The following is a 26,120-nucleotide window of genomic DNA, read 5'->3' on the forward strand; positions in this document are numbered from 1 at the left end:
GGAACAAATATCCTGAATTTCCAGCTCTCACTGTTGTGACGTTCCCCTGCCTTGGTGCAGTTTGACTTTGCTGAGGCAAAGGAGTCCCTGAAGGAGCAGGGCTGAACTTCTGAAGCTTGTTGGGTGTTTTGTTGTTGTAGGGTGCTTGCTTACAGGGAGGGACATCCATCAGAGCCAAGGAACTGAAATCCCTGTTAGTTTGGCCCTGAAATCCCTGTTAGTTAGTGGTGGTTGTGCCTGGAGAGCCTGCCCCACTCTCTGCTTTCTGCTCCCCATTCCTCCCTCATTTCTCTCTTTGGGTCCTGCCCCTGATTTCCTGCCCAGTCCCTCTTTCCCCCTGGCTCATCCCTCACATTGAGCAGTGGCAAAGCGGGGAGGAGAAAACCATTAACCAGTGCTAGGAAGTCATTAGGAGGCTGGGATTAATTAACAGCTCGTTCCTCTGACGCTTCCATTGGGTGGGGAGAACTGTCCTTTGCTGCCACTGTCTGTCAGTGCTCTGCCAGCTCCTGTGGGGCTGTTGGGAGGGGTTCAGGTGTGGAGGGTGTTGCCCCAGATCTGCTGGTGGTTGTCTCCCCTTCCTGAGCGATGCAGTGTGCCCCAGAACCACAGAATCAGCGAGGCTGGAAAAGCTCTCTGAGAGAACCAAATCAAATCATCCCCCACCACTGACCCGTGTCTCCAAGTGCCACATCCACAGGGCTCTCAAATCCCTCCAAGGATGGCAGCTGGGCCAGAGCTGGGCAACCTTTCCAGCAAGAAATTGTTCCCTGTATCCAATCTGAACCCTCCTGGCCCAGCCTGAGGCCATCTCCCCTTGTCCTGTCCCTGTCCCCCGGCTGTCCCCTCCTGTCAGGAGCTGTGCAGAGCCACAAGGTCCCCCCTGAGCCTCCTTTTCTCCAGGCTGAGCCCCTTCCCAGCTCCCTCAGCCCCTCATGGGAGCTCTGTGGAGTTCCAGACACATGGGTTGGCCAGCCCTGGCACTCCTGTTCCTGTTCCTACACAAACAAACCCCTCCTGAGCCTGTCTCAGCCCTGCCTTCCTCCCTCTCCCGTGGGAATGCCGTGGATAATGTCACCCAGTTGTCACTGCAGTCCTCAGTCATTCCTTAATTAGTTTTTGACAAGCTTTGTGTGATAAACAGGGTGAAAACCCCTGGCCTTTGGTGAACAGGAGCTCAGGCTATAAACCATACCAACCTTTGGGCCTCAAATCTTCATTTTTAACCTCTGTCATTATCTCAGGGGTTCTTTTGCAAGGCTGTGCCAAAGAGAGTTTAAAAAGGAATGTGGAGAGTGAAGTGTGGTGAGGGTTCAGGTTCCTTTCCAAGCAGCTGGGAGTAGATGTTGGTGTTGGATCAGACCCACTGGAGTGGGGTTTTGGCTTTGGTGTCCCAAGCTCCGTCCTGTGCATTGCGTCCTTCCTCGGGAGCTGCTGTCCCAGAGGCTGGGAACGAGCCCAGTTTATCCATAAAAACTGTGGGTTTTGGAGGTCATTAGTTCACATCATCTGAGCTCAGCTTGTGGTGTTTGCAGGCTGGGATTTTCTTACTCCACCAAACCCAGCGCTGGCTCTGCGTGCACAACCCAAAATAGTTCCAGTTGACTTTGGGGTGATCCCAGTTCAAGCACTGGGGTTTTTTTCCCAGCTTTGCTGCTGTTTATTTAAAACAAACCCAACAACAACAACAACAAAATAACCCTTAAATTAGATTTGCACATTTGTGCTGGAGTGGGGGGAGGATTCCCCGCGGTTCTGAGGAGCTCTTTGTGCACAGTTCCCTCTGCTGATGTCAGTCCCAGCTCTGGGTGTTTTCCTGGGGATCTCCAGAGCCATCTAACTATAGATTTCCTTGTTTCCTTGCAGACCCCTGTAAAAGAGCCCAACAGTGAAAATGTAGATATCAGCAGTGGCGGTGGGGTGACGGGCTGGAAGAGCAAGTGCTGCTGAACCTTCTCCTCTCTCACCAATCGCCATCCACCGCCCCTTTTTTCTCGCTGCAAAACAAACCACTCTGCCCGTTTTTTAACCTGAAACCAATGTTTTTGTTCCTCATCTTAACGAGCTCCTGCCTCCCCTTGGTTTTCTGGCTAGGACAGCTTTGCCTACTCCAGTTTTCTCAACACATGTATAGGAAATTCATCTCCGTGACTTCATTTCCATGTCCCCGCTCAACTCGCCACTACGTTTGGGTTGTATTATAGTCCCGTCCCTCCTGCCATTAAACCCCAGAGCAATCATACTCAACTCTCTTCTGCAAATTGTATAAGAATAAAGGTTAGAATTAACAATTGATTTTGTACAACAGTGGAATTTTCTGTCATGGATAATGTGCTTGAGTCACCATATTCTCTAGATGCATCAGGCAAGAGCCAGGAAAAACTCATTTTCGCCTTGAGTCCGTGAGTGGGGTTTCTTTGTCCTGTGCCTTATGTGGAAAAAGGAACTTTTATTTTCACTTTCTTTTCTCTTTTCTGGTGGAAGCATGTGCAGGAGACATCCCATCCCCCGTGCCATTGAGTCCCCACCTCTGTAGTGGTTGCTTTCTGTAACGTTGGTGTCATGCATCGAGGACAAAGGGTGGTGCAAAACAAAAGCAAACTCCATGTAACCTGCTGTGTCTCCTCTTGCCAATCCCGCCCTTCCCAACTCTTCCTGCTGCCATTTTTTTCCTCACTTTGCCGCTCTTTCCTTTCTTTTTTTTTTTTTTGGTTGTTTTGTTTTGGTTTTTCTTTTCTCTTTTCTTTTGCCTGCATGCTGCTTTGATTTGCATTTCTCCATGGTGTGATGTGTTAATGGAAAGGATGGCAACGCGGTGTGTTTGCCAAAAATTTAATACAAAGCACTGATTTAGCTTCCGAGGTAAAAATGTTGAGATTCCTCCTAACCCCCCTAGGCCTGTCCGTCACTAGTGGTCCCCTCCTCCCTCATAGCCCCGGCCTTTCCCCCCATATGGAAGAGTTATTTGCATGCACTAGTTTCTATGGAGGGTGATGTGGTTGTCTATTTTCTGTGTATGAATATAACCTGGATTCCCAAACTGACAGCAGTTCATTAACACGAGCCCAGCTCCTTCCCCGCCGGCCGCTCCGGGGGCTGCGGGGCCGGGCCGAGGATGAGCGGGACTGGATGGAAAAAGGAAAGGAAAGGAAAGAAACCAGCCGGCGGGCAGTTTAATTTATTACCTCCCTGGAAACTTTCTGCTTGCCGGTGTCTGCAGCCGCGCTGGGCCAGCCCTGCTCCGGATCCCGGCGGGTGATTCCAGCCGGGCTCATCCCGGGATGGAGCGGGGAATCCCTGCCGGGATGGAGCGGTGATCCCGGCCGGGCTCCTCCCGGGATGGAGCGGTGATCCCGGCCTGGCTCCTCCCGGGATGGAGCGGGGAATCCCTGCCGGGATGGAGCGGTGATCCCTGCCGGGCTCATCCCGGGATGGAGCGGTGATCCCAGCCGGGCTCCTCCCGGGATGGAGCGGTGATCCCTGCCGGGCTCATCCCGGGATGGAGCGGTGATCCCAGCCGGGCTCCTCCCGGGATGGAGCGGTGATCCCAGCCGGGCTCATCCCGGGATGGAGCGGTGATCCCTGCCGGGATGATCCCGGGATGGAGCAGTGATCCCTGCCGGGATGATCCCGGGATGGAGTGGTGATCCCGGCCGGGATGATCCCGGGATGGAGCGGTGATCCCGGCCTGGCTCCTCCCGGGATGGAGCGGTGATCCCGGCCGGGCTGATCCCAGGATGGAGCGGTGATCCCGGCCGGGATGGAGTGGGGGATCCCGGCCGGGATGATCCCGGGATGGAGCGGCCGTTCCAGCGCTCCCTGCCGCTCCTGCCGCTGTCCCCGGCCGTGCTGGCCCTGTCCTGCCGCTGTCCCCGGCCGTGCTGGCCCTGTCCTGCCGCTGTCCCCGGCCCCGGGCCCGGTCCCGGCGCTGTCCCGGGACTGTCCCCGCTCCGCCCCGGCCGCAGTCGCTAACGCTGAGTGAATTTGAATGAAATGACGGTGTTTGAACCCGGAGCTCCCGGGCGGGGACTCCCCGAGGTGTGTCCCTGTCCCTCTGTATTCGGCATTTTGTCCCTGAGCGTGTTAACCCTTTCCAGGCGAGCGGCTGCTGAGCTCGGGCTCAGCCTTGTACAGAGTCCGGCCGCTTTCAGCTCAATCTGCACTTTCTAACGTGATCAAAAAGGGAAAAAAATAAATACGGCGAAATCTACATCAAGGGGGATTTTCATGTACAATCCTTGTTTTAAACGTGAGCTTTTTTTCTCTTCTGTCCGAGCTCAGCTGCCCCCGCGGGCTCAGGCGGGGCGGGACCGGGAGGAGGGAGCAGCACGCTGCTGAAACAGATAAAAACCCCCTAAAAATAATAATAACATGAATAATAATGATGATATCGGAGGAGTTTGCAGTAACCTGATGTCTGCTGGTATCTCAGCTCCCTGCTAGTTCCGAACTAACCTTGTGAAACCTCTGCCTGGAAGCCCGGCCCAGCCCTGTGGAGTAGAGAAGGGGTCAGCAGCCCCTCCGTGCCCCCGGCCCTGCCCGCGGAGGGAGCTCAGCGCTGCCCTTTTGTCACCAAAAAAGCGTTAAACGATGAAATTGGTCCTGCTAAACCAAACCCGAGCTTGGCTCTGTCCCACGGCCGTGTCACACGCCGGGCTCGCCCTCGGACTCGGACGGTGGAAAAAAAACAAAACAGCATCAAGGTCTCGGATTAATTCCCATGCCGACAATTTTTTACTTAATCTTTTAATATTTTTGCTACTCCACTCTGGCTTTTTATTTAAAACACATTCTTTTGTACCACTTACTGTATCAAATTGTATAAAAGATCACTGTCCCATTCTTGGTCGTACCAAGAGCAAATAAAAGCTTTTATAAACTTGCAGCGGTGACTTCGTGGGCCCTTGAATTCCCTCTGAGTCCCCCCAAAATTCCAGCGCTGGTTTGGCTGAGGGTGGAGCTGCTGTGCTGCTTTTTCCAGAGCTTTTCCCGAGGGTGGGATGGTGGGAAGGGCAGCGGAGGGTCCGAGGGGTGTGGAGCCCCTTTGGAGGGGGGACAACACCAGCATGGGGGTGTGAGGTCTCCTCCCTCGTTTTTTTGGGAAGCAGCAGTTCCAACCCACCCTGGGGATGTCCCCTCAGCAGAGCCCAGCGAGTGTCCCTGACCCCACTGCCACAGTGTCCCTGACCCCACAGTGTCCCCGTTCCCACAGTGTCCCTGACCCCACAGTGTCCCCATTGCCACGGTGTCCCTGCTGTCACTCAGTGTCCCTACTGCCACGGTGTCCCTGCTGTCAGTGTCCCCATGCCGTGGTGTCCCTGTACCCACAATGTCCCCACTGCCACGATGTCCCTGTGCCCACAGTGTCCCTGTCCCCGCAGTGTTCCAGTGCCCACAGTGTCCCTGACCCCACAATGTCCCCGTGCCCACAGTGTCCCCATGCCGCGGTGTCCCTGCTGTCAGTGTCTCCACTGCCACAGTGTCCCCACTGCCACAGTGTCCCTGTGCCCACAGTGTCCCTACTGCCACGGTGTCCCTGACCCCACAATGTCCCCAGTGCCATGGTGTCTCTCTTGTCACAGTGTCCCCACTGCCACGGTGTCCCTGCTGTCAGTGTCCCCACTGCCACGATGTCCCTGTGCCCGCAGTGTCCCCATTCCCGCAGTGTCCCTGTGCCCACAGTGTCCCTGTCCCCACAGTGTCCCCATGCTACGGTGTCCCCACTGCCACGGTGTCCCTATTGCCACGGTGTCCCTATTGCCACGGTGTCCCTGCTGTCATTCAGTCATGCCATGCTGTCCCTGACCCCACATTGTCCCTGTTGCCACTGTGTCCCTGTACCCACAGTGTCCCCGTTCCCACAGTGTTCCAGTACCCACGGTGTCCCTGCTGTCACTCAGTGTCCCTACTGCCACGGTGTCCCCGTTCCCACAGTGTCCCTGACCCCACAATGTCCCCGTGCCCACAGTGTCCTTGTGCCCACAGTGTCCCCACTGCCACAGTGTCCCTGTTCCCACAGTGTCCCTGTCCCCTCAGTGTCCCTGTCCCCGCAGTGTCCCCGTTCCCACAGTGTCCCTGTGCCCACAGTGTCCCTGTACCCACAGTGTCCCCGTTCCCACAGTGTCCCTGTGCCCACAGTGTCCCTGTGCCCACAGTGTCCCTGTACCCACAGTGTCCCCGTTCCCACAGCGTCCCTGTCCCCGCAGTGTCCCCGTTCCCACAGTGTCCCCACTGCCACGATGTCCCTGTGCCCGCAGTGTCCCCGTTCCCACCGTGTCCCTGTACCCACAGTGTCCCCAGTGCCACGATGTCCCTGTGCCCACAGTGTCCCTGACCCCACAGTGTCCCCACTGCCACGGTGTCCCTGCTGTCAGTGTCCCCATGCCGCGGTGTCCCTGTGCCCACAGTGTCCCTGTCCCCGCAGTGGCCCCGTTCCCACAGTGTCCCCGTTCCCACAGTGTCCCTGCTGTCGCGGTGTCCCCGTTCCCATGGCGCCGGTATCCGGGAGAAGCCGTTTCCGTGCCGCCGCTGGGCATAAAGCCGTGAGTGTGGCATGGCCGCGGTCCCCGTGGGGAGCAGCTCAGCGATCCCAAATCCTCCCCATCCCCGGCGTGGGAGCCATCCACGCGTGGGGGGTTTTGGGGAGCAAAACCTGGCAGGGACCTGTGCCACATGGACGCCATCCAGCAGCTCCCAGTGTCACCCCCGGCAGGGAGGCTTGGGCTTTCCCCATCCTCATCCTCCTCCTCCTCCTCCTCCTCCTCCTCCTCCTCCTCCTGCTGCTGTATCCTCTTTTCTGTCCCCATCCCGCCTCCATCCCCGTCCCTGCCCCCTCTCCTTTCCTACAGCCGTTCCCTCCTTTCCCTGCTCCTTCCCTGCAGCTGCCCCGCGGTTTTCCCTGTTCCTTCCCCATCCCTGTTCCTTCCCATCCCTGTTCCTTCCCCATCCCTGTTCCTTCCCCATCCCTGTTCCATCCCCATCCCTGTTCCATCCCCATCCCTGTTCCTTCCCCATCCCTGCTCCTTCGCCATCCCTGTTCCTTCCCCATCCCTGTTCCCATCCCCATCCCTGCTCCTTCCGCCCTCCCTGCTCCTTCCCCATCCCTGCTCCTTCGCCATCCCTGCTCCTTCCCCATCCCTGTTCCATCCCCATCCCTGTTCCATCCCCATCCCTGTTCCATCCCCATCCCTGTTCCTGCTCCATCCCTGTTCCTTCCCCATCCCTGCTCCTTCCCCATCCCTGTTCCTTCCCCATCCCTGTTCCTTCCCCATCCCTGCTCCTTCCCCATCCCTGTTCCTGCTCCATCCCCATCCCTGCTCCATCCCTGTTCCTTCCCATCCCTGTTCCTTCCCATCCCTGCTCCTTCCCCATCCCTGTTCCTGCTCCATCCCTGTTCCTTCCCCATCCCTGTTCCTGCTCCATCCCTGTTCCTGCTCCATCCCTGCTCCTTCCCCATCCCTGTTCCTTCCCCATCCCTTCCCCATCCCTGTTCCTTCCCCATCCCTGTTCCTTCCCATCCCTGCTCCATCCCTGCTCCTGCTTCGCCCTTTTCACTGTTCCACCTCCGCTCCACCCGCTCCCCGCTCCGCCCTGCCCGGCAGCCTCCCCCTGTGCTTGGCCGGGACAGTGGCGGGGACAGGGGACAGTGGCGGGGACAGGGGACAGCTCACGGTGACAGGGGACAGCACACGGTGACAGGGGACAGCACACGGTGACACGTCCCCAGGGCCGAGCGCTGCTCCACTCCTCCATCCTCCTCAGCCGGTCTCCATCAGCCAGCAAAGAACCGGGGGTGGGGGGACCCACCGTGTCCGCTGTCCCCGCTCAGGGTGGCCGGGAGTCCCCAGGGTGGCGGTGATGTCGCTCCTGTGATGTCCCTGTCCCCCTCTCCCGGTGCCGTTTGTGCTCCGTGTCCGTGCGGCAGCGCCGGTTCGGGGGGTCCCGGCGGGGCCATCGGGGTGCGGGGCGGCATCAGGGTCCCCCCGGTCCCCCACTGTGCTCCCGCAGCCCTCGCTTGGGACCCCCCGGCAGCCCCCCGGGCCCCGGAGAGGCCCCGCCGGGGGATGTCCGGCTCTGGGGAAGTGCCCGGTCCCGAGGGGATGCCCGGTCCTGAGGGAGTGCCCGGCTCTGAGGAAGTGCCCGGTCCCGAGGGGATGCCCGGTCCGAGGGGGTGCCCGGTCCCGGGAGGTGCCCGGCTCTGGGGTCTGCCCGGCCCTGGGGGGATGCCCGTTCCGGGGAATGTCCCGCACGGGGGGGGTGCCCGGTCCCGGGGGGTGCTCGGTCCTGAGGGAGTGCCTGGTCCCGGGGGGTGCCCGGTCCCGGGGGGTTGCCCGGTACCGGGAGGTGTCCGGCTCTGGGGAGGTGCACGGTCCCGGGGGATGTCTCGCCCGGGGAGGGGTGCCCGTCCCTGGGGATGTTCCGCACGGGCGGGGGGTGCCCGGTCCTGAGGGGGTGCCCGGTCCCGGGGATGCCCGTCCCGGGGAGGGGTGCCCGGTCCCGAGGGGGTGCCCGGTCCCAAGGGGCTGCCCGCTCCGGAGGGGGTGCCCGTCCCGGGGGATGTCTCGCCCGGGGAGGGGTGCCCGGTCCTGAGGGGGTGCCCGGTCCCGGGGATGCCCGTCCCGGGGAGGGGTGCCCGGTCCCGAGGGGGTGCCCGGTCCCAAGGGGCTGCCCGGTCCCGAGGGGTGCCCAGTCCCGAGGGGGTGCCCGGTCCCGGGGGATGCCCGGCTCTGGGGGGATGCCCGGTCCTGGGGGGATGCCCGTCCCGGGGAGTGCCCGGTCCCAGGGGATGCCCGGTCCCGAGGGGTGCCCGTCCCGGGGATGCCCGGCTCTGGTGGGGGTACCCGGCCCCGAGGGGGTGCCCGGTCCTGGGGGGGTGCCCGGTCCCGAGGGGTGCCTGGTCCCGGGGGATGCCCGTCCCGAGGGGTGCCCGGCTCTGAGGAAGTGCCCGGTCCCGAGGGGATGCCCGTCCCGGGGGCTGCCCGGCTCTGGGGGGGTGCCCGTCCCGGGGGTGCCCGTCCCGGGGGGATGCCCAGTCCCGGGGGGTGCCCGGTCCCGGAGGGTGCCCGGTCCCGAAGGGATGCCCGGCTCTGGGGGCTGCCCGGTCCTGAGGGGATGCCCGTCCCGGGGGATGTCTCGCCCGGGGAGGGGTGCCCGGTCCCGGGGGGTGCCCGGTCCCGGGAGGTGCCCGTCCCGGGGGGTGCCCGGTCCTGAGGGGATGCCCGGCTCTGGGGGGATGCCCGTCCCGGGGGATGCCCAGTCCCGAGGGGATGCCCGGTCCCGAGGGGGTGCCCGGCTCTGGGGGGCTGCCCCTCCCGAGGGGATGCCCGGTCCCGGGGAGGGGTGCCCGGTCCCGAGGGGTGCCCGTCCCGGGGGATGTCCGCCCGGGGAGGGGTGCCCGGTCCCGGGGGATGTCCGCACGGGGCTCCCCGCCCGCCGCCGCCTCCCCCGCTCCCGCCGGGGGGTTCCGCCTGCCGGGGCGGGCGGGCAGGAGGGGCCGGGGGCGGGCGGGGGGCGGCTCCTCCTGCCCGCCCGGCTCCCGCCGCCCCCCGCCCCCCGGCCCGGCCCCGGCCCGGCGGCGGCGGCGATGGAGCCCGGCCCGGGGCCGGCCTGAGGCGCGATGCGATGGAGAAACTGGCGGCGGGGCTGGCCCGGCTCCGCTGGAGCCCCGCGGCGCTGCCCCTCGATGCCATCGTCAGCCAGTGCCGCCTGCCCACCCTCGTCTGCCTCGGGCAGGGTGAGCCCCGCGGGGGTGAAGTCCGGAGGGACGAGAAGGAGGAGGAGGGAGGGAGGTTGGAGTGATGGGGAGGAGGAGGAGGAGGGTGGGAGGAAGGCTGGAGGGAGCAGGGGAGGGAGGGAGGATGGAGGGACGGAGTGAGGTTGGAGTGATGAGGAGGAGGGAGAAAGGATGGAGTGATGAGGAGGAGGGAGGGGTGGAAGGCGGAGGGATGGGGAGGGAGGGAGGAAGGCTGGAGAGTGAGGAGGAGGAGGGAGGGAGGTTGGAGTGATGAGGGAAAGGGAGAGACGAAGGACGAAGGGACCGGGAAGAGGGAGGGAGGAAGTCTGGGGGGACGAAGAGGAGGGAGGGAGACCGGAGTGATGAGGAGCGGGGAGCTGTAGAGGGGTGGGGAAGTGAGGAAGGCTTGAGAGTGAGGAGGAGGAGGGGAGGAAGGCTTGGAGGAAGGGATGGAGAGTGGAGGGATGAAGAGGAAGACAGGAAAGATGGAGAGGCAAGAAGAGCGGTGGCTGGAGAAGTGAGGAGGAGGAGGGAGAGAGGAGGGCTGGAGGGGTGAAGAGCAGGCTGGCAGAGGCTGAAGGGATGAGGAGGAGGAAGATCGGCGGCACCAGGAGGAGGAAGGAGCCTGGAGTGCTGAGGAGGAGGAGGGAGGGAGGGAAGGAGGAAGGCTGGGGCCAGGTGAGCCCGAGCTGCTGTCCTGCCTCCGGGGCTGCTCTGGTCGGATCTGGGGCAGGGGGGGCCGGGGGCTCCTCCTCGGGGGTCCCTGAGCTCCTGCCCTGTGGGGAAGTTGGGGGGCCCAGTCTGCTCCCACTCCCCCCAGGCATGGCCCGGCACTTTCCCCACTGTCACCCTCCCCGGGTGACACTCTGGAGGTGCTGGCAGGGGCTGGCAGGGGCTGGAAGCCACCGTGTCCCCTCCCCACCCTCCCTGGGACACGGCCTGGCTGTGACCCCCCCGCCCCCCGGGCTGAGTGGGGAGGAGGAGCAGGGGGGTGCAGGGGATGTGGGGAGCAGGGCATGGGGGTGTGGGGAGCAGGGGATGTGGGGAGCAGGGCATAGGGGTGTGGGGAGCAGAGGTTATGGGGACGGGAACAGGGGCTGTGGGGGTGTAGGGCTGTGGGGAGCAGGGGATGGGGGACCAGGAGCTGTGGGGAGCAGGGGGTGCAGGGGATGGGGGTGTGGGGAGCAGGAGCTGTGGGATGTGGGGAGCAGGGGCTGTGGGGCTGTGGGGAACAGGGCATGGAGGTGTGGGGAGCAGGGAATGGGAGCTGTGGGGAGCAGGAGCTGTGGGGAGTAAGGGTTGTGGGGCTGTGGGGATCAGGGTCTGTGGGGCTGTGGGGATCAGGGGCTGTGGAGCTGTGGGGAGTAAGGGTTGTGGGGTTTTGGGGAGCAGGGGTTGTGGGGCTGTGGGGAGCAAGAAATGGGAGCTGTGGGGATCAGGAGCTGTGGGGAGCAGGGGATGGGGGGAGCAGGGGTTGGGAGATGTGGGGAGCAGGGGTTGTGGGGCTGTGGGGAGCAGGGGGTGCAGGGGATGGGGGTGTGGGAAATGGGATGGGGGGGTGTGGGGAGCAGGAGCTGTGGGGAGCAGGGGCTGTGGGGAGCAGGGGCTGTGGGGAGCAGGGGATGGGAGCTGTGGGGAGCAGGGGGTGCAGGGACCCCCGCCCGGCCGTGTCCCCCCCACCCGGAGCAGGGCCCATCCCGGGGGTTCTGGAAGGCTCCGGGGGGGCTGCGCCGGCCCCGACTCAATAAACTTCTTGTTTGCGGCCGCTGCAGCTTTTCAGGGGGGACAAAGAAATTGTTTCCCGGGCAACTGCGGCTCTTGGCAGCGGCACCTGCTCATCCCTCGCTCCGTCCGTCCGTCCGTCCGTCCGGCGGGGGCGGGGCGGGCCGGGGGCTGCTGGCGCTGGTGACAGCGCTGTCCCCTCGCAGGTGAGCGCGTGGAGGGGGTGACAGCCCAGGACGTGCTCCTGGTCCACTCCTGCCGGCAGTGGACCACGGTGACAGCGCACAGCCTGGAGGAGGGACACTACGTGATCGGGCCCAAAATCGACATCCCGCTCCAGTACCCAGGTGGGGGTTGGGGACAGCGGCGACAACGGGAGCGGCGTCCCGGGGCCAGCAGGGCCGGGACCTGCCCCTTGGGGCTGCTCCAGTAAGGTCCAGTCCGGGCTGGTTGGGGGGCTGCCCCCGCACCCCCAGAGCTGGCAGGGATGGGATGGGATGGGGTGGGATGGGATGGGATCCATGGGATCCATGGGATCCATGGGATGGGATGGGATGGGATCCATGGGATCCATGGGATCCATGGGATGGGATCCATGGGATGGGATGGGATGGGAACAGGGGGAGTGATGAGGATGGGATGGGGAAAAGGGACAGGAATGAGCTGGGATGGGATGAGGAACAGATGGGATGGGATGGGATGGGATCCATGGGATGGAATGGGATGGGATGGGATGGGATGGGATCCATGGGATGGGATCCATGGGATGGGATCCATGGGATGGGATGGGATGGGATGGGATGGGATGGGATGGGATGGGATGGGATGGGATGGGATGGGATGGGATGGGATGGGATGGGATGGGATGGGATGGGATGGGATGGGATGGGATGGGATGGGATGAGATGGGATGGGATGGGATGGGATGGGATGAGGAATGGATGGGATGGGACAGGATGGGATCCATGGGACGGGATGGGATGAGGAAGGGATGGGGACAGGGAGAGTGATGAGGAGGGGATGGGGAAAAGGGACAGGGATGAGCTGGGATGGGATGAGGAACAGATGGAATGGGATGGGATCCATGGGATGGGATGGGATGGGATAGGATGGGATGGGATGGGATCCATGGGATGGGATGGGATGGGATCCATGGGATGGGATGGAATGGGATGAGGAAGTGATGGGAACAGGGGGAGTGATGAGGATGGGATGGGGAAAAGGGACAGGGGTCAACTGGGATGGGATGAGGAAGGGATGGGATGGGACAGGATGGGATCCATGGGATGGGATCCATGGGATGGGATGGGATGAGAAAGGGATGGGGACAGGGAGAGTGATGAGGAGGGGATGGGGAAAAGGGACAGGGATGGGATGGGATGGGATGGGATGGGATGGGATGGGATGGGATGGGATGGGATGGGATGGGATGGGATGGGATGGGATGGGATGAAGAAGGGATGGGGACAGGGGGAATGATGAGGAGGGGATGGGGAAAAGGGGCAGGGATGAGCTGGGATGGGATGAGGATGAGGATGAGGATGAGGATGAGGATGAGGATGAGGATGGGGCCGGCAGTGCAGACGAAGGTGCTGAGCTGCCTCTGCCGGCAGCCGCCAGAGCTTTAATGACCCCTCTAAGTGCTCCGCGGCGGTAATGAGTCCTGCTAATAAATAAATGATGGGAAATGGAGCGGGGGAGGGGGTAACCGCCCGTCCCGCGGGGGAGGCCGGGGGCTGGGCAGTGTGGCCGGGGGCTGGGCAGTGTGGCAGGGGGCTGGGCAGTGTGGCCGGGGGCTGGGCAGTGTGGCCGGGGGCTGGGCAGTGTGGCCGGGGCTGGGCAGTGTGGCCGGGGGCTGGGCAGTGTGGCCGGGGGCTGGGCAGTGTGTTCGGGGCTCGGCCGTGCCCAGCGCTGCCCCGGGACGCGGGGCTGGGCCGGCTCCGGGCTCGGCTGTCCCCGGAGCCCCGCCCGGAGCTCTGCGGGTGCCGCAGCTCCGCCGGCCGGAGCGGCGGGGATTAAAATTCCCCTCAGCTCCGTGCCCGGCGGCCGATGCCGGGGCGGCGGCTTCGCTGCAGCTCCCCGCTCCTGTTCTCGCCTTTCCCCGTTCCCGTTCCTGCCTTTCCCCGTTCCCGTTCCTTTCCCCGTTCCCGTTCCTTTTCCCATTCCCGTTCCTTTCCCCGTTCCCGTTCCTTTCCCCATTCCCGTTCCTCTCCCCGTTCCCATTCCTTTCCCCATTCCCGTTCCCGTTCCTTTCCCCGTTCCCATTCCTTTCCCCATTCCCGTTCCCGTTCCTTTTTCCGTTCCCGTTCCTTTCCCCATTACCGTTCCCGTTCCTTCCCCCATTCCCGTTCCTTTATCCATTCCCGTTCCTTTCCCTGTTCCCGTTCCTTTCTCCGTTCCCGTTCCTTTCCCCATTCCCGTTCCTTTATCCATTCCCGTTCCTTTCCCCATTCCCGTTCCTTTATCCATTCCCGTTCCTTTCCCCATTCCCGTTCCCGTTCCTCTCCCCATTCCCGTTCCTCTCCCCATTCCCGTTCCTCTCCCCATTCCCGTTCCTCTCCCCGTTCCCATTCCTTTCCCCGTTCCCGTTCCTGCAGCTCCCCGTTCCCGTTCCCGTTCCTCTCCCCATTCCCGTTCCCGTTCCCGTTCCCGTTCCTTTCCCCATTCCCGCTCCTTTCCCCGTTCCCGTTCCTTTCCCCGTTCCCGTTCCCGTTCCTTTCCCCATTCCCGTTCCTCTCCCTGTTCCTGTTCCTCTCCCCGTTCCTGCCGTTCCCCGTTCCCGTTCCCGTTCCCGTTCCCGTTCCTTTCCCCGTTCCCGTTCCTTTCCCCATTCCCGTTCCTTTCCCCGTTCCCGTTCCTTTCCCCGTTCCCGTTCCTTTCCCCATTCCCGTTCCCGTTCCTTTCCCTGTTCCCGTTCCTCTCCCCATTCCCGTTCCATTCCCCGTTCCCGTTCCTTTCCCCGGTTCCCGTTCCTTTCCCTGTTCCCGTTCCTTTTTCCTTTCCCCGTTCCCGTTCCCATTCCCGTTCCTCTCCCCGTTCCCGTTCCTTTCCCCGTTCCCGTTCCTTTCCCCATTCCCGTTCCTTTCCCCATTCCCATTCCTGGGGCGGCTCCGGGGCCGGGGGACACTTTGGGGTCCCCTTGGAGCTCTTGGACACAGGCAAAGTCCACGGGAGTGTCCCCAAAGATGTGCTGGGGACACCAGGCTGCCACAGGGGTGGGTGGCACCAGGAGGTGACAGCAGGGGTGGGTGGCACTGTGACAGGCTGTGCTGGCCCCAGAGGTGACAGCAGGGGTGGGTGACACTGTGACAGGCTGTGCTGGCCCCAGGAGGTGACAGAGAGGGTGGGTGGCACTGTGACAGGCTGTGCTGGCCCTGAAGGTGACAGCAGGGGTGGGTGGCACTGTGACAGGCTGTGCTGGCCCCAGGAGGTGACAGAGAGGGTGGGTGGCACCAGGAGGTGACAGCAGGGGTGGGTGGCACTGTGACAGGCTGTGCTGGCCCCAGGAGGTGACAGCAGGGGTGGGTGGCACTGTGACAGGCTGTGCTGGCCCCAGGAGGTGACAGCAGGGGTGGGTGGCACTGTGACAGGCTGTGCTGGCCCTGGGGGTGACAGCGGGGGTGGGTGGCCCCGGGAGGGTGACAGCAGGGGTGGGTGACACTGTGACAGGCTGTGCTGGCCCCAGGAGGTGACAGCAGGGGTGGGTGGCACTGTGACAGGCTGTGCTGGCCCTGGGGGTGACAGCAGGGGTGGGTGGCCCCAGGAGGTGACAGCAGGGGTGGGTGGCACTGTGACAGGCTGTGCTGGCCCCAGAGGTGACAGCAGGGGTGGGTGGCACTGTGACAGGCTGTGCTGGCCCTGGGGGTGACAGCAGGGGTGGGTGACACTGTGACGGGCTGTGGTGGCCCCAGCAGGGTGACAGCAGGGGTGGGTGGCCCCAGGAGGTGACAGCAGAGGTGGGTGGCTGTCTGTGGTGGCCCCAGGAGGTGACAGCAGGGGTGGGTGGCCGTGGTGGCCCCAGGAGGTGACAGCAGGTCCCTCTGACCTCGCTGGGCCCGGTTGTCCCCACAGGGAAGTTCAAGCTGCTGGAGCAGGACCGGGACCTGCGCGAGCCCGTGCAGTTCTTCAACAGCGTGGAGGAGGTGGCCAGCACCTTCCCGGACCGCATCTTCGTCATGGAGGCCATCACCTTCAGCGTCAAGGTCCTGGGCACGGGGACACCGGGGGACACCAGGGGGACAGCGGGGATGGTGGTGGGACAGCAGCTATGGTGGTGGGACATCAGGGATGGTGGTGGGGTGTCAGGGATGGTGGTGGGACATCAGGGATGGTAGTGGGACACCAGGGGATGGTGGTGGGACATCAGAGATGGTGGTGGGACATCAGAGATGGTTGTGGGATGTCAGGGATGGTGGTGGGATGTCAAACACGGTGGATGGACTTTGAGATGGTGGTGGAGCATCAGGGATAATGATGAATGATGTCAGGGGATGGTGGTGGAATTTCAGGAATGGTGGTGGGACACCAGGGATGGTGGTGGGACACCAGGGGATGGTGGTGGGACATCAGGAATGCGGGTGGGACATCAGGGATGGTGGTGGAACATCAGGGGATGGTGGTGGGACATCAGGGGATGGTGGTGGGACACCAGGGGATGGTGGTGGAACGTCAGAGATGGTGGTGGGACACCAGGGGATGGTGGTGGGATGTCAAGCACGGTGGATGGACTTTGAGATGGTGGTGGAGCATCAGGAATAATGGTGGATGATGTCAGGGGTGGTGGTGGGACATCAGGGATGGTGGTGGGATGTCAGAGATGGTGGTGGGGCGTCAGGAATGGTGGTGGGATGTCAGGGATGGTGGTGGGACATCAGGGGATGATCGTGGTACATCAGAGATGGTGGTGTGACATCAGGGATGGTGGTGGGACATCAGGGATGGTGGTGGGACATCAGGGATGGTTGTGGGACATCAGGGGATGGTGCTGAGGTGTCAGGGATGGTGGTGGGACGTCAGGGGATGGTGGTGGGACATCAGGAATGGTGCTAAGGTGTCAGGGATGCGGGTGGGATGTCAAGCACGGTGGATGGACTTTGAGATGGTGGTGGAGCATCAGGAATAATGGTGGATTATGTCAGGGGATGGTGGTGGAATTTCAGAAATGGTGGTGGGATATCAGGGATGGTGGTGGGACATCAGGGACGCGGGTGGGGTGTCAGGGCTGGTGGTGGGACATCAGGGGTGGTGGTGGGACATCAGGGATGCTGGTGGGATGTCAGGGATGTGGGTGGGACATCAGGGATGGTGGTGGGACACCGGGGGATGGTGGTGGGACACCAGGGGATGGTGGTGGGATGTCAGGAATGGTAGTGGGGTGTCAGGGGATGGTGGTGGGACACCAGAGATGCGGGTGGGACATCAGGGATGGTGGTGTGACAACAGGGATGGTGGTGGGACACCAGGGGATGGTGGTGGGACACCAGGGGATGGTGGTGGGACATCAGGGATGGTGGTGGGACATCAGGGATGGTGGTGGGACACCAGGGGATGGTGGTGGGACACCAGGGGATGGTGCTGAGGTGTCAGGGATGGTGGTGGGATGTCAAGCACGGTGGATGGACTTTGAGATGGTGGTGGAGCATCAGGAATAATGATGAATGATGTCAGGGGATGGTGGTGGAATTTCAGGAATGATGGTGGGACATCAGGGATGGTGATGGGACATCAGGGATGGTGATGGGACACCAGGGGATGGTGGTGGGACACCAGGGGATGGTGGTGGGACATCAGGGATGGTGGTGGGACACCAGGGGATGGTGGTGGGACATCAGGGACGCAGGTGGGACACCAGAGGATGGCGGTGGGACACCAGAGGCAGTGTTGGGGGCCCGGGGCAGCGCAGCGGTGCCACGTCGCGCCTGTCGCGCACAGGTTGTCTCGGGGGAGTTCAGCGAGGACAGCGAGGTGTACAACTTCACGCTGAACGCGGGGGACGAGCTGACGCTGATGGGCCAAGCCGAGATCCTGTGCGCCAAAACCGTGAAGGAGAAGTCGCGTTTCAACTCTCTGCTCCGCAAACTGGGCAAGGCGGCCCCGGCGGCGGCGGCGCGGCAGGCCAAGGGCAAAATGCCGTGTCTGATCTGCGTGAACCACCGCACCAACGAGAGCCTGAGCCTCCCCTTCCAGTGCAAGGGCCGCTTCAGCACCCGCAGCCCGCTGGAGCTGCGCCTGCAGGAGGGCGAGCACACCATCCGCAGCATCATCGAGAAGGTGCGGCTGCCCGTCAACGTGGCCGTGCCCAGCCGGCCCGCCCGCAACCCCTACGACCTGCACGCCATCCGCGAGGGTCACTGCTACAAGCTGGTCAGCATCATCTCCAAAACGGTGGTGCTGTGCTGTATCCTGCGCCGGGAGGAGTTGGTGCCTTTCCACTTGCTGCTGCTCGCTGATATGCCGCGATTCCAGCTGCCCGAGGGGCTCCTGGCCGGGGACCCGCAGCTGGAGAAGCTGCTGCGGGACAGCGCCGCGTATTGCCACGATCGTTTCAACCCCGATGAGTATTCGCGGGCAGTGAGAGAAGCCGAGCCGGACTTGCTGGAGGAATGTGCGAGCCCCCGGCGACTGCGGCTCTGTCTGCCTGCCCGCGGCCGCGAGGAGCTCAGCCGCCCCCTTCGGCGTCTCTCGCTCTGTGCTTGCGGTTCTGGGGGTCCCCGGGAGCCCCCCGCCCGCTGCCACGGACAGCGGGGTCTCGGTGCGGGCAGCCCCCGCCCGCCGCTGCCCGAATTCCCCGAGCCCGAGCGGGAGTATGTGACGCCCGACTGGGCAGAGCCCGAGTTCAGGACTCAGGAGCCGCTGGAGATTCCCTACGAGGAGCTGTGGAGCAATCCCGGCCCGGAGGGTGGCTGCGAGCTGGGTGGCAGCGGTGGCCGGCCCGACCTGGTGTCCTTCGGGGTTGTGGCCCCGCTGGGCTCCCCGCAGCGGGCCGGGGATGAGCCCCGCGGGGCCAGCCCGCCCCCCGTGCCACCCAAATCGGAGGCGGTAAGAGCCCGCTGCTGTCCCCAGGGATGGCCGAGGTCCTGTCCGCCGCTCCGGGACAAGGCCAGCCCCCTCCCTGTCCCCTGGGGTCCCTCCCCAGCTCTGCTTGGTCACCCAGACCTTCAGACCTCGGTTCCCCAGGGCTGCCCATCACCGGAGCCTCAGGGGTACCCCGCGGTTCCCCAGGGCTGCCCATCACCGGAGCCTCAGGGGTACCCCGCGGTTCCCCAGGGCTGCCCATCACCGGAGCCTCAGGGGCACCCCGAGGTGCCCGCGGTTCCCCAGGGCTGCCCATCACCGGACCCTCAGGGGTACCCCGAGATGCCCGCGGTTCCCCAGGGCTGCCCATCACCGCACCCTCAGGGGTACCCCGCGGCTCCCCAGGGCTGCCCATCACCGGAGCCTCAGGGGTACCCCGCGGTTCCCCGGGGCTGCCCATCACCGGAGCCTCAGGGGTACCCCGGGGTTCCCCAGGGCTGCCCATCACCGAACCCTCAGGGGTACCCCGCGGCTCCCCAGGGCTGCCCATCACCGGAGCCTCAGGGGTACCCCGCGGTTCCCCAGGGCTGCCCATCACCGGAGCCTCAGGGGTACCCCGAGGTGCCCGCGGTTCCCCAGGGCTGCCCATCACCGGAGCCTCAGGGGTACCCCGCGGTGCCCACAGCTCCCCAGGGCTGCCCATCACCGGACCCTCAGGGGTACCCCGAGATGCCCGCGGTTCCCCGGGGCTGCCCATCACCGCACCCTCAGGGGTACCCCGAGATGCCCACAGCTCCCCAGGGCTCTCTGCACCATCCGCCGCTACCTGAAGCTCTCGGGCTGCCCGTGGGGTATCCCGATCCTTTGGGCTCCCCTTCACCACGGCGTACCCCCATATTTTGTTCTCTTCGCCCCACGGGGTAGGGGTGCCCCGAGTGTCCCCATTGCGCCCAGTGGCTGGGCAGGCCCGGCCGTCCCCGAGCCCCCGTCACCCCCTCCGGCCGCGGGGATCCCCGGTTCCCGCCGGGGTCCTGACGGCGCTGCCCGTTCCAGGTGAAGGAGGAGTGCCGGCTGCTGAACGCGCCCCCGGTGCCGCCCCGGGGCAGCCGCCCCCCGGCCCCCTGCAGCCCCCCGGCCCCGCTGCGCTGCCCGAAGCTGCCACCGGCGCCTTCGCCCAGCCCCAGCCTCTCCTACTACTCCTCGGGGCTCCACGATGGGTGAGTGACCCGGGGGGCACCGGGGCGGGCGGGTGGGGGGTACCCGAGGTACCGGGTGATGGTGATGCCACCCTCGCCCCGGCAGGTCGGCCCCGCGGAGCGGCAGCGCCTCGCCCTCTCCGGACGCGTACTCGCTGTATTGCTACCCCTGCACCTGGGCTGACTGCAAAGCCACCGAGCCCCCCGTGCGGCCGCTGCCCCCGGCCCAGCCCGCGCCCGGCTCCTGGTCCGACCCCTGGGCTCCCCCCGAGCCGGGCAGCGGCTGCTCCACGCCGCTGCTGGGAGCCGAACCCCCGCTGAAACCCTTCCGCAGCTGCCCCCGCCTCAAGCCCCCGCACCCCCAAAAGCGCTTTGCCCCCTTCGGGGCGCTCAACCCCTTCGCCGGCCCCGCGGAGTGGCCGGATAGTCCCGAGCGGTCCAAAGCGCCTTCAGCCCCGGCCACCCCCTCCTCATCCTCCTCGCCGGAGCCTTTCACCTCCACCGATGAACCGGCGGCTCCCCCTCGGCCCTCCAGGGGCTTGGACGGGGACGGCATCGTCATCCGGGGGGCGGCCCCGCTGTCCCCCGCCGTGCTGCGCGGGGCCGAGGGTGTCACCCGCCTGTACCTGGCGCAGGGGGTGATCGAGGTGCCACCGGCGGCTCGGGGCGATGGGACAGCCCCGGTGGTCGCCCCCCGGCCCGGAGGGGACGGTCCGGCCTGGCTGCCCCCCGCCGACCTGTCGGCGCTGTCGCTGGAGGAGGTGTCCAAGTGCCTGCGCTTCATCGGCCTCTCCGAGGACGTGGTCAGCTTCTTCGCCCGCGAGAGAATCGACGGCAGCATCTTCGTGCAGCTCAGCGAGGAGATCCTGGCCGACGATTTCCGCCTCACCAAGCTCCAGGTGAAGAAGATCATGCAGTTCATCAAGGGCTGGCGCCCCAAGATCTAGTGCCACGCCGGGGACCCCCAAAGTCACCCGGACACGGCTCTGGGGGTGCCTCCCGTCCTTCTCTGATGCTGCAGGTTCTCCTCCCCCATCGCCCAGCCCTCCCCTCCTCCCCCTTTTAACACTGGACAGTAATTTTGGCCCCAACGGGCTGGAAAACACTGGATTTTGCGTCGACTGGTTTAACTTAATCCTTGTGGATTAGCATAATAAATGTACGGGAGAGTAACGAGCCCCCAGAGAAGGCGTTTGCTGGAGGAGAGGGGAAGGGGGAGGATTGATGCTCTGAGGGGTCTCTCCACACCTCACAGACCCTTCCCCATCCCTCGGGAAGGCATCACCAGCCCCGTGCCTCCCCCAGGACTCAGCAGAGGCAGATGAGGTGATGTCTCGGCCCAATTTTGGTCTGGGAGCTTTGAAAGACAGGGAGAGGTGACGTGAAGAGCAGCAGGGTTCAGCCGTGGCCCAAGGCCTGCCAGGGAGCAGGAAAATGGCTGGAAGCTGGAAAGGAAGCCAGGAAAGGGGGGCAGGCCAGTGACAGGTGCCCAGAGATTTAAAACCTTTTAGTTTAACTTGATCTCTCCCCACGGGGGCCCCTTCTGGCCTTTGGCTGCTCCATCTGCAATTACAGGCAGGTCCATCTGCCAGGATCACCGGCCAGGATCACCCCGTGGCAGAGAGAGCTGGAGGATCCTCGGAGCCCCTGAGTGATGGCAGAGGCTGCTCAGAGCCCCTGAGTGATGGCAGAGGCTCCTCAGAGTGATGGCAGAGGATCCTCAGAGCCCCTGAGTGATGGCAGAGGCTCCTCACAACCCCTGAGTGATGGCAGAGGCTCCTCAGAGCCCCTGAGTGATGGCAGAGGCTCCTCACAGCCCCTGAGTGATGGCAGAGGATCCTCACAACCCCTGAGTGATGGCAGAGGATCCTCACAACCCCTGAGGGATGGCAGAGGCTCCTCACAGCACCTGAGTGATGGCAGAGGCTCCTCACAACCCCTGAGTGATGGCAGAGGATCCTCACAGCACCTGAGTGATGGCAGAGGCTCCTCACAACCCCTGAGTGATGGCAGAAGCTCCTCAGAGCCCCTGAGTGATGGCAGAGGCTCCTCAGAGCCCCTGAGTGATGGCAGAGGTGACACTGCTGTGTCCTGCACTGCTGCCATCACGTCCCTCCATGGAACCCACCATGGACAGGAGCCCAGGGCACTGCCTGGGCCAGTCAATCCCCACTCAATCTGTTCCCCCAGGGACATAGGAGGAGAAGCAGGAGTCCAAACCCAGGAGATGGGGCTTTATTTTGGTAGATGTTGATGGAAAGGCAAGGCCTCGGCTCCAGCCACAAGCTGGATGCTACTGGCCAGACTGGGAGCTCTGGAGGCCACGGCTCTGGAGGCAAAGGCAGCAGGAATTCCCTCCCCCAGCACAGAGACCCAGGCCCAGGCTGGCATGGCACGGATGTACCCAACACACAGTGGCTGGTAAGGCACTTGAAATGACTACAAGCCACGAGGCAACCTGCTGCCCCTCCTTCCTTCTTTCCTTCCTTCCCTTCCTCCCCCGGGGGCTTTGGAGATTAACCTACGGAGAACGGGGTGCTGCAGGGAGCTGGGCCCGGCTGGAGGAGCTGTCGGGGTGTCACCAGGCCGCTCACTGGTGGAATTTCTTGCTGGGGCTGCTGGCGTGGTCCAGCAGGAGCTGGCAGGGTGTGAACTGGCTGCCGTACACGGCCTCGTACTTGCGCAGTTTGTCCACGAGCTGCCGGGCGCCGTACGAGTCCGCGAACCTGAAGGGACCTGCGGGGACAGGGACACTGCTGGGACGGGGACATGGTGGGGACAAGGACACTGCTGGGATGGGGACACTGCTGGGACGGGGACACTGCTGGGATGGGGACAGGGACATTGGTGGGGACAGCGACACTGGTGGGACGGGGACATTGGTGGGGACAGGGACACTGCTGGGATGGGGACACTGCTGGGATGGGGACACTACTGGGACGGGGACACAGAAGGGATGGGGATATGGCGGGGACAGGGACACTGTGGGGACAGGGACACTGCTGTTACGGGGACACGGCTGTGACAGGGACATGGTGGGGACAGGGACACTGCTGGGACGGGGACACAGTGGGGACAGGGACATTGGTGGGGACAGGGACACGGTGGGGACAGGGACATTGGTGGGGACAGGGACACAGCTGGGATGGGGACAGGGACACGGTGGGGACAGGGACACTGCTGGGATGGGGACAGGGACATGGTGGGGACAGGGACATGGTGGGGATGAGGACACAGCTGTGACAGAGACACGGCGGGGACAGGGACACAGTGGGGACAGGGACATTGGTGGGGACAGGGACACAGTGGGGACAGGGACACAGTGGGGACAGGGACACTGCTGGGATGGGGACACGGTGGGGACAGGGACACAGTGGGGACAGGGATATGGTGGGGACAGGGACATTGGTGGGGACAGGGACACAGTGGGGACAGGGACACTGCTGGGATGGGGACACTGCTGGGATGGGCACATTGGTAGGGACAGGGACACTGCTGGGATGGGGACACAGTGGGGACAGGGACACTGGTGGGATGGGGACACTCCTGGGATGGGGACAGCGACACTGGTGGGGACAGGGACACTGCTGGGACGGGGACATTGGTGGGGACAGGGACACTGCTGTGACAGGGACACAGAAAGGATGGGGACACGGTGGGGACAGGGACACGGCTGTGACAGGGACATGGTGGGGACAGGGACACGGTGGGGATGAGGACACAGCTGTGACGAGGACACGGCTGTGACAGGGACACAGTGGGGACAGGGACATTGGTGGGGACAGGGACACTGCTGGGATGGGGACACTGCTGGGATGGGGACAGGGACACAGTGGGGATGGGGACACAGCTGTGACAGAGACACAGTGGGGACAGGGACATGGCTGTGATGGGGACATGGCTGTGACAGGGACATGGTGGGGACAGGGACATGGTGGGGGGACAGGGACACCGCTGTGACAGAGACACAGTGGTGACAGGGACATGGCTGTGATGGGGACATGGCTGTGATGGGGACATGGCTGTGACAGGGACATGGTGGGGACAGGGACACCGCTGTGACAGGGACATGGTGGGGACAGGGACACCGCTGTCATGGGGACACAGTGGGGATGGGGACACCACTGTGACAGGGACACAGAAAGGATGGGGACACGGTGGAGACAGGGACACAGCTGGGATGGGGACATGGCGGGGACAGGGACACAGTGGGGACAGGGACACTGCTGGGACGGGGACATGGCAGGAACAGGGACATGGCGGGGACAGGGACACGGTGGGGACAGGGACACAGCTGGGATGGGGACAGGGCGGGGACAAGGACACTGCTGGGACAGGGACATGGGGGGACAGGGACATTGGTGGGGACAGGGACACTGCTGGGATGGGGACACTGCTGGGACGGGGACACTGCTGTGACAGGGACACTGCTGTGACAGGGACATGGTGGGGATGAGGACACAGCAGGGACGGAGACACGGCTGTGACAGGGACATGGTGCGGACAGGGACATGGTGGGGACAGGGACACCGCTGTGATGGGGACACAGTGGGGATGGGGACACAGCTGTGACAGGGACACTGTGGGGACAGGGACACTGCTGTGACAGGGACACAGAAAGGATGGGGACACGGTGGGGACAGGGACACTGCTGTGACAGGAACACGGTGGGGACAGCGACACAGCGGGGATGGGGACATGGTGGGGACATGGGACACAGCGAGGACAGGGGACATGGCTGTGACGGGGAAGAAGAAGCGCCAAGGCGCCTGGAAGGGTCCCAGCACCCAGAAGCAATGGCTTTGTCCCATTCATCCTTCTCCACAAGTCCCCCCTCAGGGACTCTGCTCCCTGCTCACCTGAGCTGGGCAGAGGCAACGAGGGCTGGGGACAAGCTGGGACATGGACAATCGTGGAATTATGGATGGTTTTGGTGGGATGGGCCCTCAAAGCCCATCCAGTGCCACCCCTGCCAAGTCTCACCACGTCCCACTGTCCCAGGCTGCTCCAAGCCCTGTCCAGCCTGGCCCTGGGCACTGCCAGGGATCCAGGGGCAGCCCCAGCTGCTCTGGGCCTCCCTACCCTGCCAGGGAACAATTCCTAATTCTCAATATCCTGTCCAACCATGGGAAGCCATTCCCCACTGTCCTGTCCCTGCAGGCCTTTGTAAGAAGGGCCTTGGGGCTGCTCCCTCAGTCTGAACATGGCTCGAGGAGGGAAAGAAGCACCACCTCGGGTCCAAGAGCCCTTGGAGAACTCCAGCAGCAGTGTCAAGAGACAGCATCAGAGTCATGGAATTATTTAGGGTGGAAAAGCCCTTTGAGACTATTGAGTTCAAACATTCCCCAGCAGTGCTGAGACTACCACTAACCCACGTCCCCAAGTTCCATACACACAGGGCTTTTAAATCCCTGCAGGCACAGGAAGCATGGGGACTCCAGCCCTGCTCTGCACAGCTGTGCCAGGGCTGGGCAGCCTGGAATTATTCCCAATATCCAAACTACACTCTCCCTGAGGCAGGACCACTAACCCACGTCCCCAAGTTCCACGTGCACAGGGCTTTTAAATCCATCCAGGCACAGGAAGCATGGGGAGTCCAGCCCATTATTCCCAATATCCAAACTACTACACCCTCCCTGATGCAGCACCACTAACCCACGTCCCCAAGTTCCATGTGCACAGGGCTTTTAAATCCCTGCAGGCACGGGGAGTCCAGCCCTGCTCTGCACAGCTGTGCCAGGGCTGGGCAGCCTGGAATTATTCCCAATATCCAAACTACTACACCCTCCCTGATGCAGCACCACTAACCCACATCCCCAAGTTCCATACAGGGCTTTTAAATCCCTGCAGGCACAGGAAGCATGGGGAGTCCAGCCCATTATTCCCAATATCCAATCTACTACACCCTCCCTATGCAGCCTGAGGCCATTTCCTCAGGCTGCAGCTCAAACCTGACCTTGGGGACCATTTCCCACAGGGCTGCAGCCCATGGGGAGCTTTGGAGCCCAAATCCCAGCACAGAGCACTCACCTCCCAGGCAGGGTGGGAAGCCCAGGCCGAACACAGCCCCGATGTCCCCCTCCACGGGGTTGCTGAGGATGCCCTCCTGCAGGCACATGGCTGCCTCGTTGACAAAGCGTGTCACCAGGCGCATCTGGATGTCCTCGTCGGAGCAGCTGTGGGACAGATGTGGCATTTACATTCCCTGAACAGAGGGAGACACCATTCTCTCCCCCCAGGATTTTCCTGGGAAGCTGTGAGATGCAGTGAGAAAGCTCAGAGAAAAAAGAAAACCATTCTTATCTCTCTTTGCTGTGCCTGCTGTTTGGCACATGTGGAATGTGTTATGGAGATCGTTTACCCAAGAGTGATTTGTTAATTGGGCACTGGTGATGGTTATTTGGAATGATTGGCCAGTTGGGTCAAAGCTGTGTCGTGACTGTCTGGAGACAGCC

The 26,120-nt window shown here is 63.3% G+C and overlaps 3 protein-coding genes and 1 long non-coding RNA gene across 6 annotated transcripts in view; 2 read left to right on the forward strand and 2 right to left on the reverse strand.

Annotated features, from left to right (window-relative positions):
- RAB10 (RAB10, member RAS oncogene family) overlaps window positions 1–2,295 on the forward strand; it is a 43,098-nt gene extending 40,803 nt beyond the window's left edge. The window contains exon 6 of the mRNA XM_041714918.2: window positions 1,867–2,295. Coding sequence (XP_041570852.1) covers window positions 1,867–1,950 — 84 coding nt within the window. The 3' untranslated portion in view covers window positions 1,951–2,295. The remainder of the gene's footprint in view (window positions 1–1,866) is intronic.
- An 867-nt stretch (window positions 2,296–3,162) lies between these two features.
- LOC140683598 (uncharacterized) lies at window positions 3,163–5,027 on the reverse strand. 2 transcript variants are annotated; one of them, XR_012054775.1, is made up of 3 exons: window positions 3,781–5,017; window positions 3,394–3,688; window positions 3,163–3,358 (listed from the first exon to the last, which is right to left on the reverse strand). It is a non-coding gene; the product is annotated as an uncharacterized lncRNA (long non-coding RNA). The 2 variants fall into 2 exon arrangements; XR_012054774.1 differs by having other exon boundaries at window positions 3,163–3,688; window positions 3,781–5,027.
- Window positions 5,028–9,527: 4,500 nt separating this feature from the next.
- GAREM2 (GRB2 associated regulator of MAPK1 subtype 2) lies at window positions 9,528–20,843 on the forward strand. 2 transcript variants are annotated; one of them, XM_041714919.2, is made up of 6 exons: window positions 9,528–9,733; window positions 11,662–11,802; window positions 15,527–15,657; window positions 17,387–18,493; window positions 19,523–19,686; window positions 19,772–20,843. In XM_041714919.2, exons 1-6 carry the CDS (start codon window positions 9,622–9,624, stop codon window positions 20,610–20,612), a joined length of 2,496 nt encoding a protein of 831 aa, XP_041570853.2. In that variant the 5' UTR covers window positions 9,528–9,621; the 3' UTR covers window positions 20,613–20,843. The 2 variants fall into 2 exon arrangements, with proteins under 2 accessions (XP_041570853.2, XP_072782313.1); XM_072926212.1 differs by lacking the exon at window positions 9,528–9,733 and adding an exon at window positions 9,989–10,411.
- A 1,035-nt stretch (window positions 20,844–21,878) lies between these two features.
- The window catches only part of HADHA (hydroxyacyl-CoA dehydrogenase trifunctional multienzyme complex subunit alpha), a 34,906-nt gene continuing 30,664 nt past the window's right edge, over window positions 21,879–26,120 (reverse strand). Inside the window, exons 19-20 of the mRNA XM_041714920.2 lie at window positions 25,696–25,841; window positions 21,879–22,401 (exon numbers count right to left, since the gene is read on the reverse strand). Coding sequence (XP_041570854.2) covers window positions 22,256–22,401; window positions 25,696–25,841 — 292 coding nt within the window. The 3' untranslated portion in view covers window positions 21,879–22,255. The remainder of the gene's footprint in view (window positions 22,402–25,695; window positions 25,842–26,120) is intronic.

Source organism: Taeniopygia guttata, chromosome 3, assembly GCF_048771995.1.
Source record: "Taeniopygia guttata chromosome 3, bTaeGut7.mat, whole genome shotgun sequence".
NCBI classification, from domain to species: Eukaryota; Metazoa; Chordata; class Aves; order Passeriformes; family Estrildidae; genus Taeniopygia; species Taeniopygia guttata.

Coding starts and splice junctions, on each gene's coding strand:
- GAREM2 (XM_041714919.2), top strand. CDS start 9,622: ATGGAGAAACTGGCGGCGGGGCTGGCCCGGCTCCGCTGGAGCCCCGCG. Junction 9,734..11,661: donor CCTCGTCTGCCTCGGGCAGG/GTGAGCCCCGCG, acceptor GTCCCCTCGCAG/GTGAGCGCGTGGAGGGGGTG. Junction 18,494..19,522: donor TGCCACCCAAATCGGAGGCG/GTAAGAGCCCGC, acceptor TGCCCGTTCCAG/GTGAAGGAGGAGTGCCGGCT.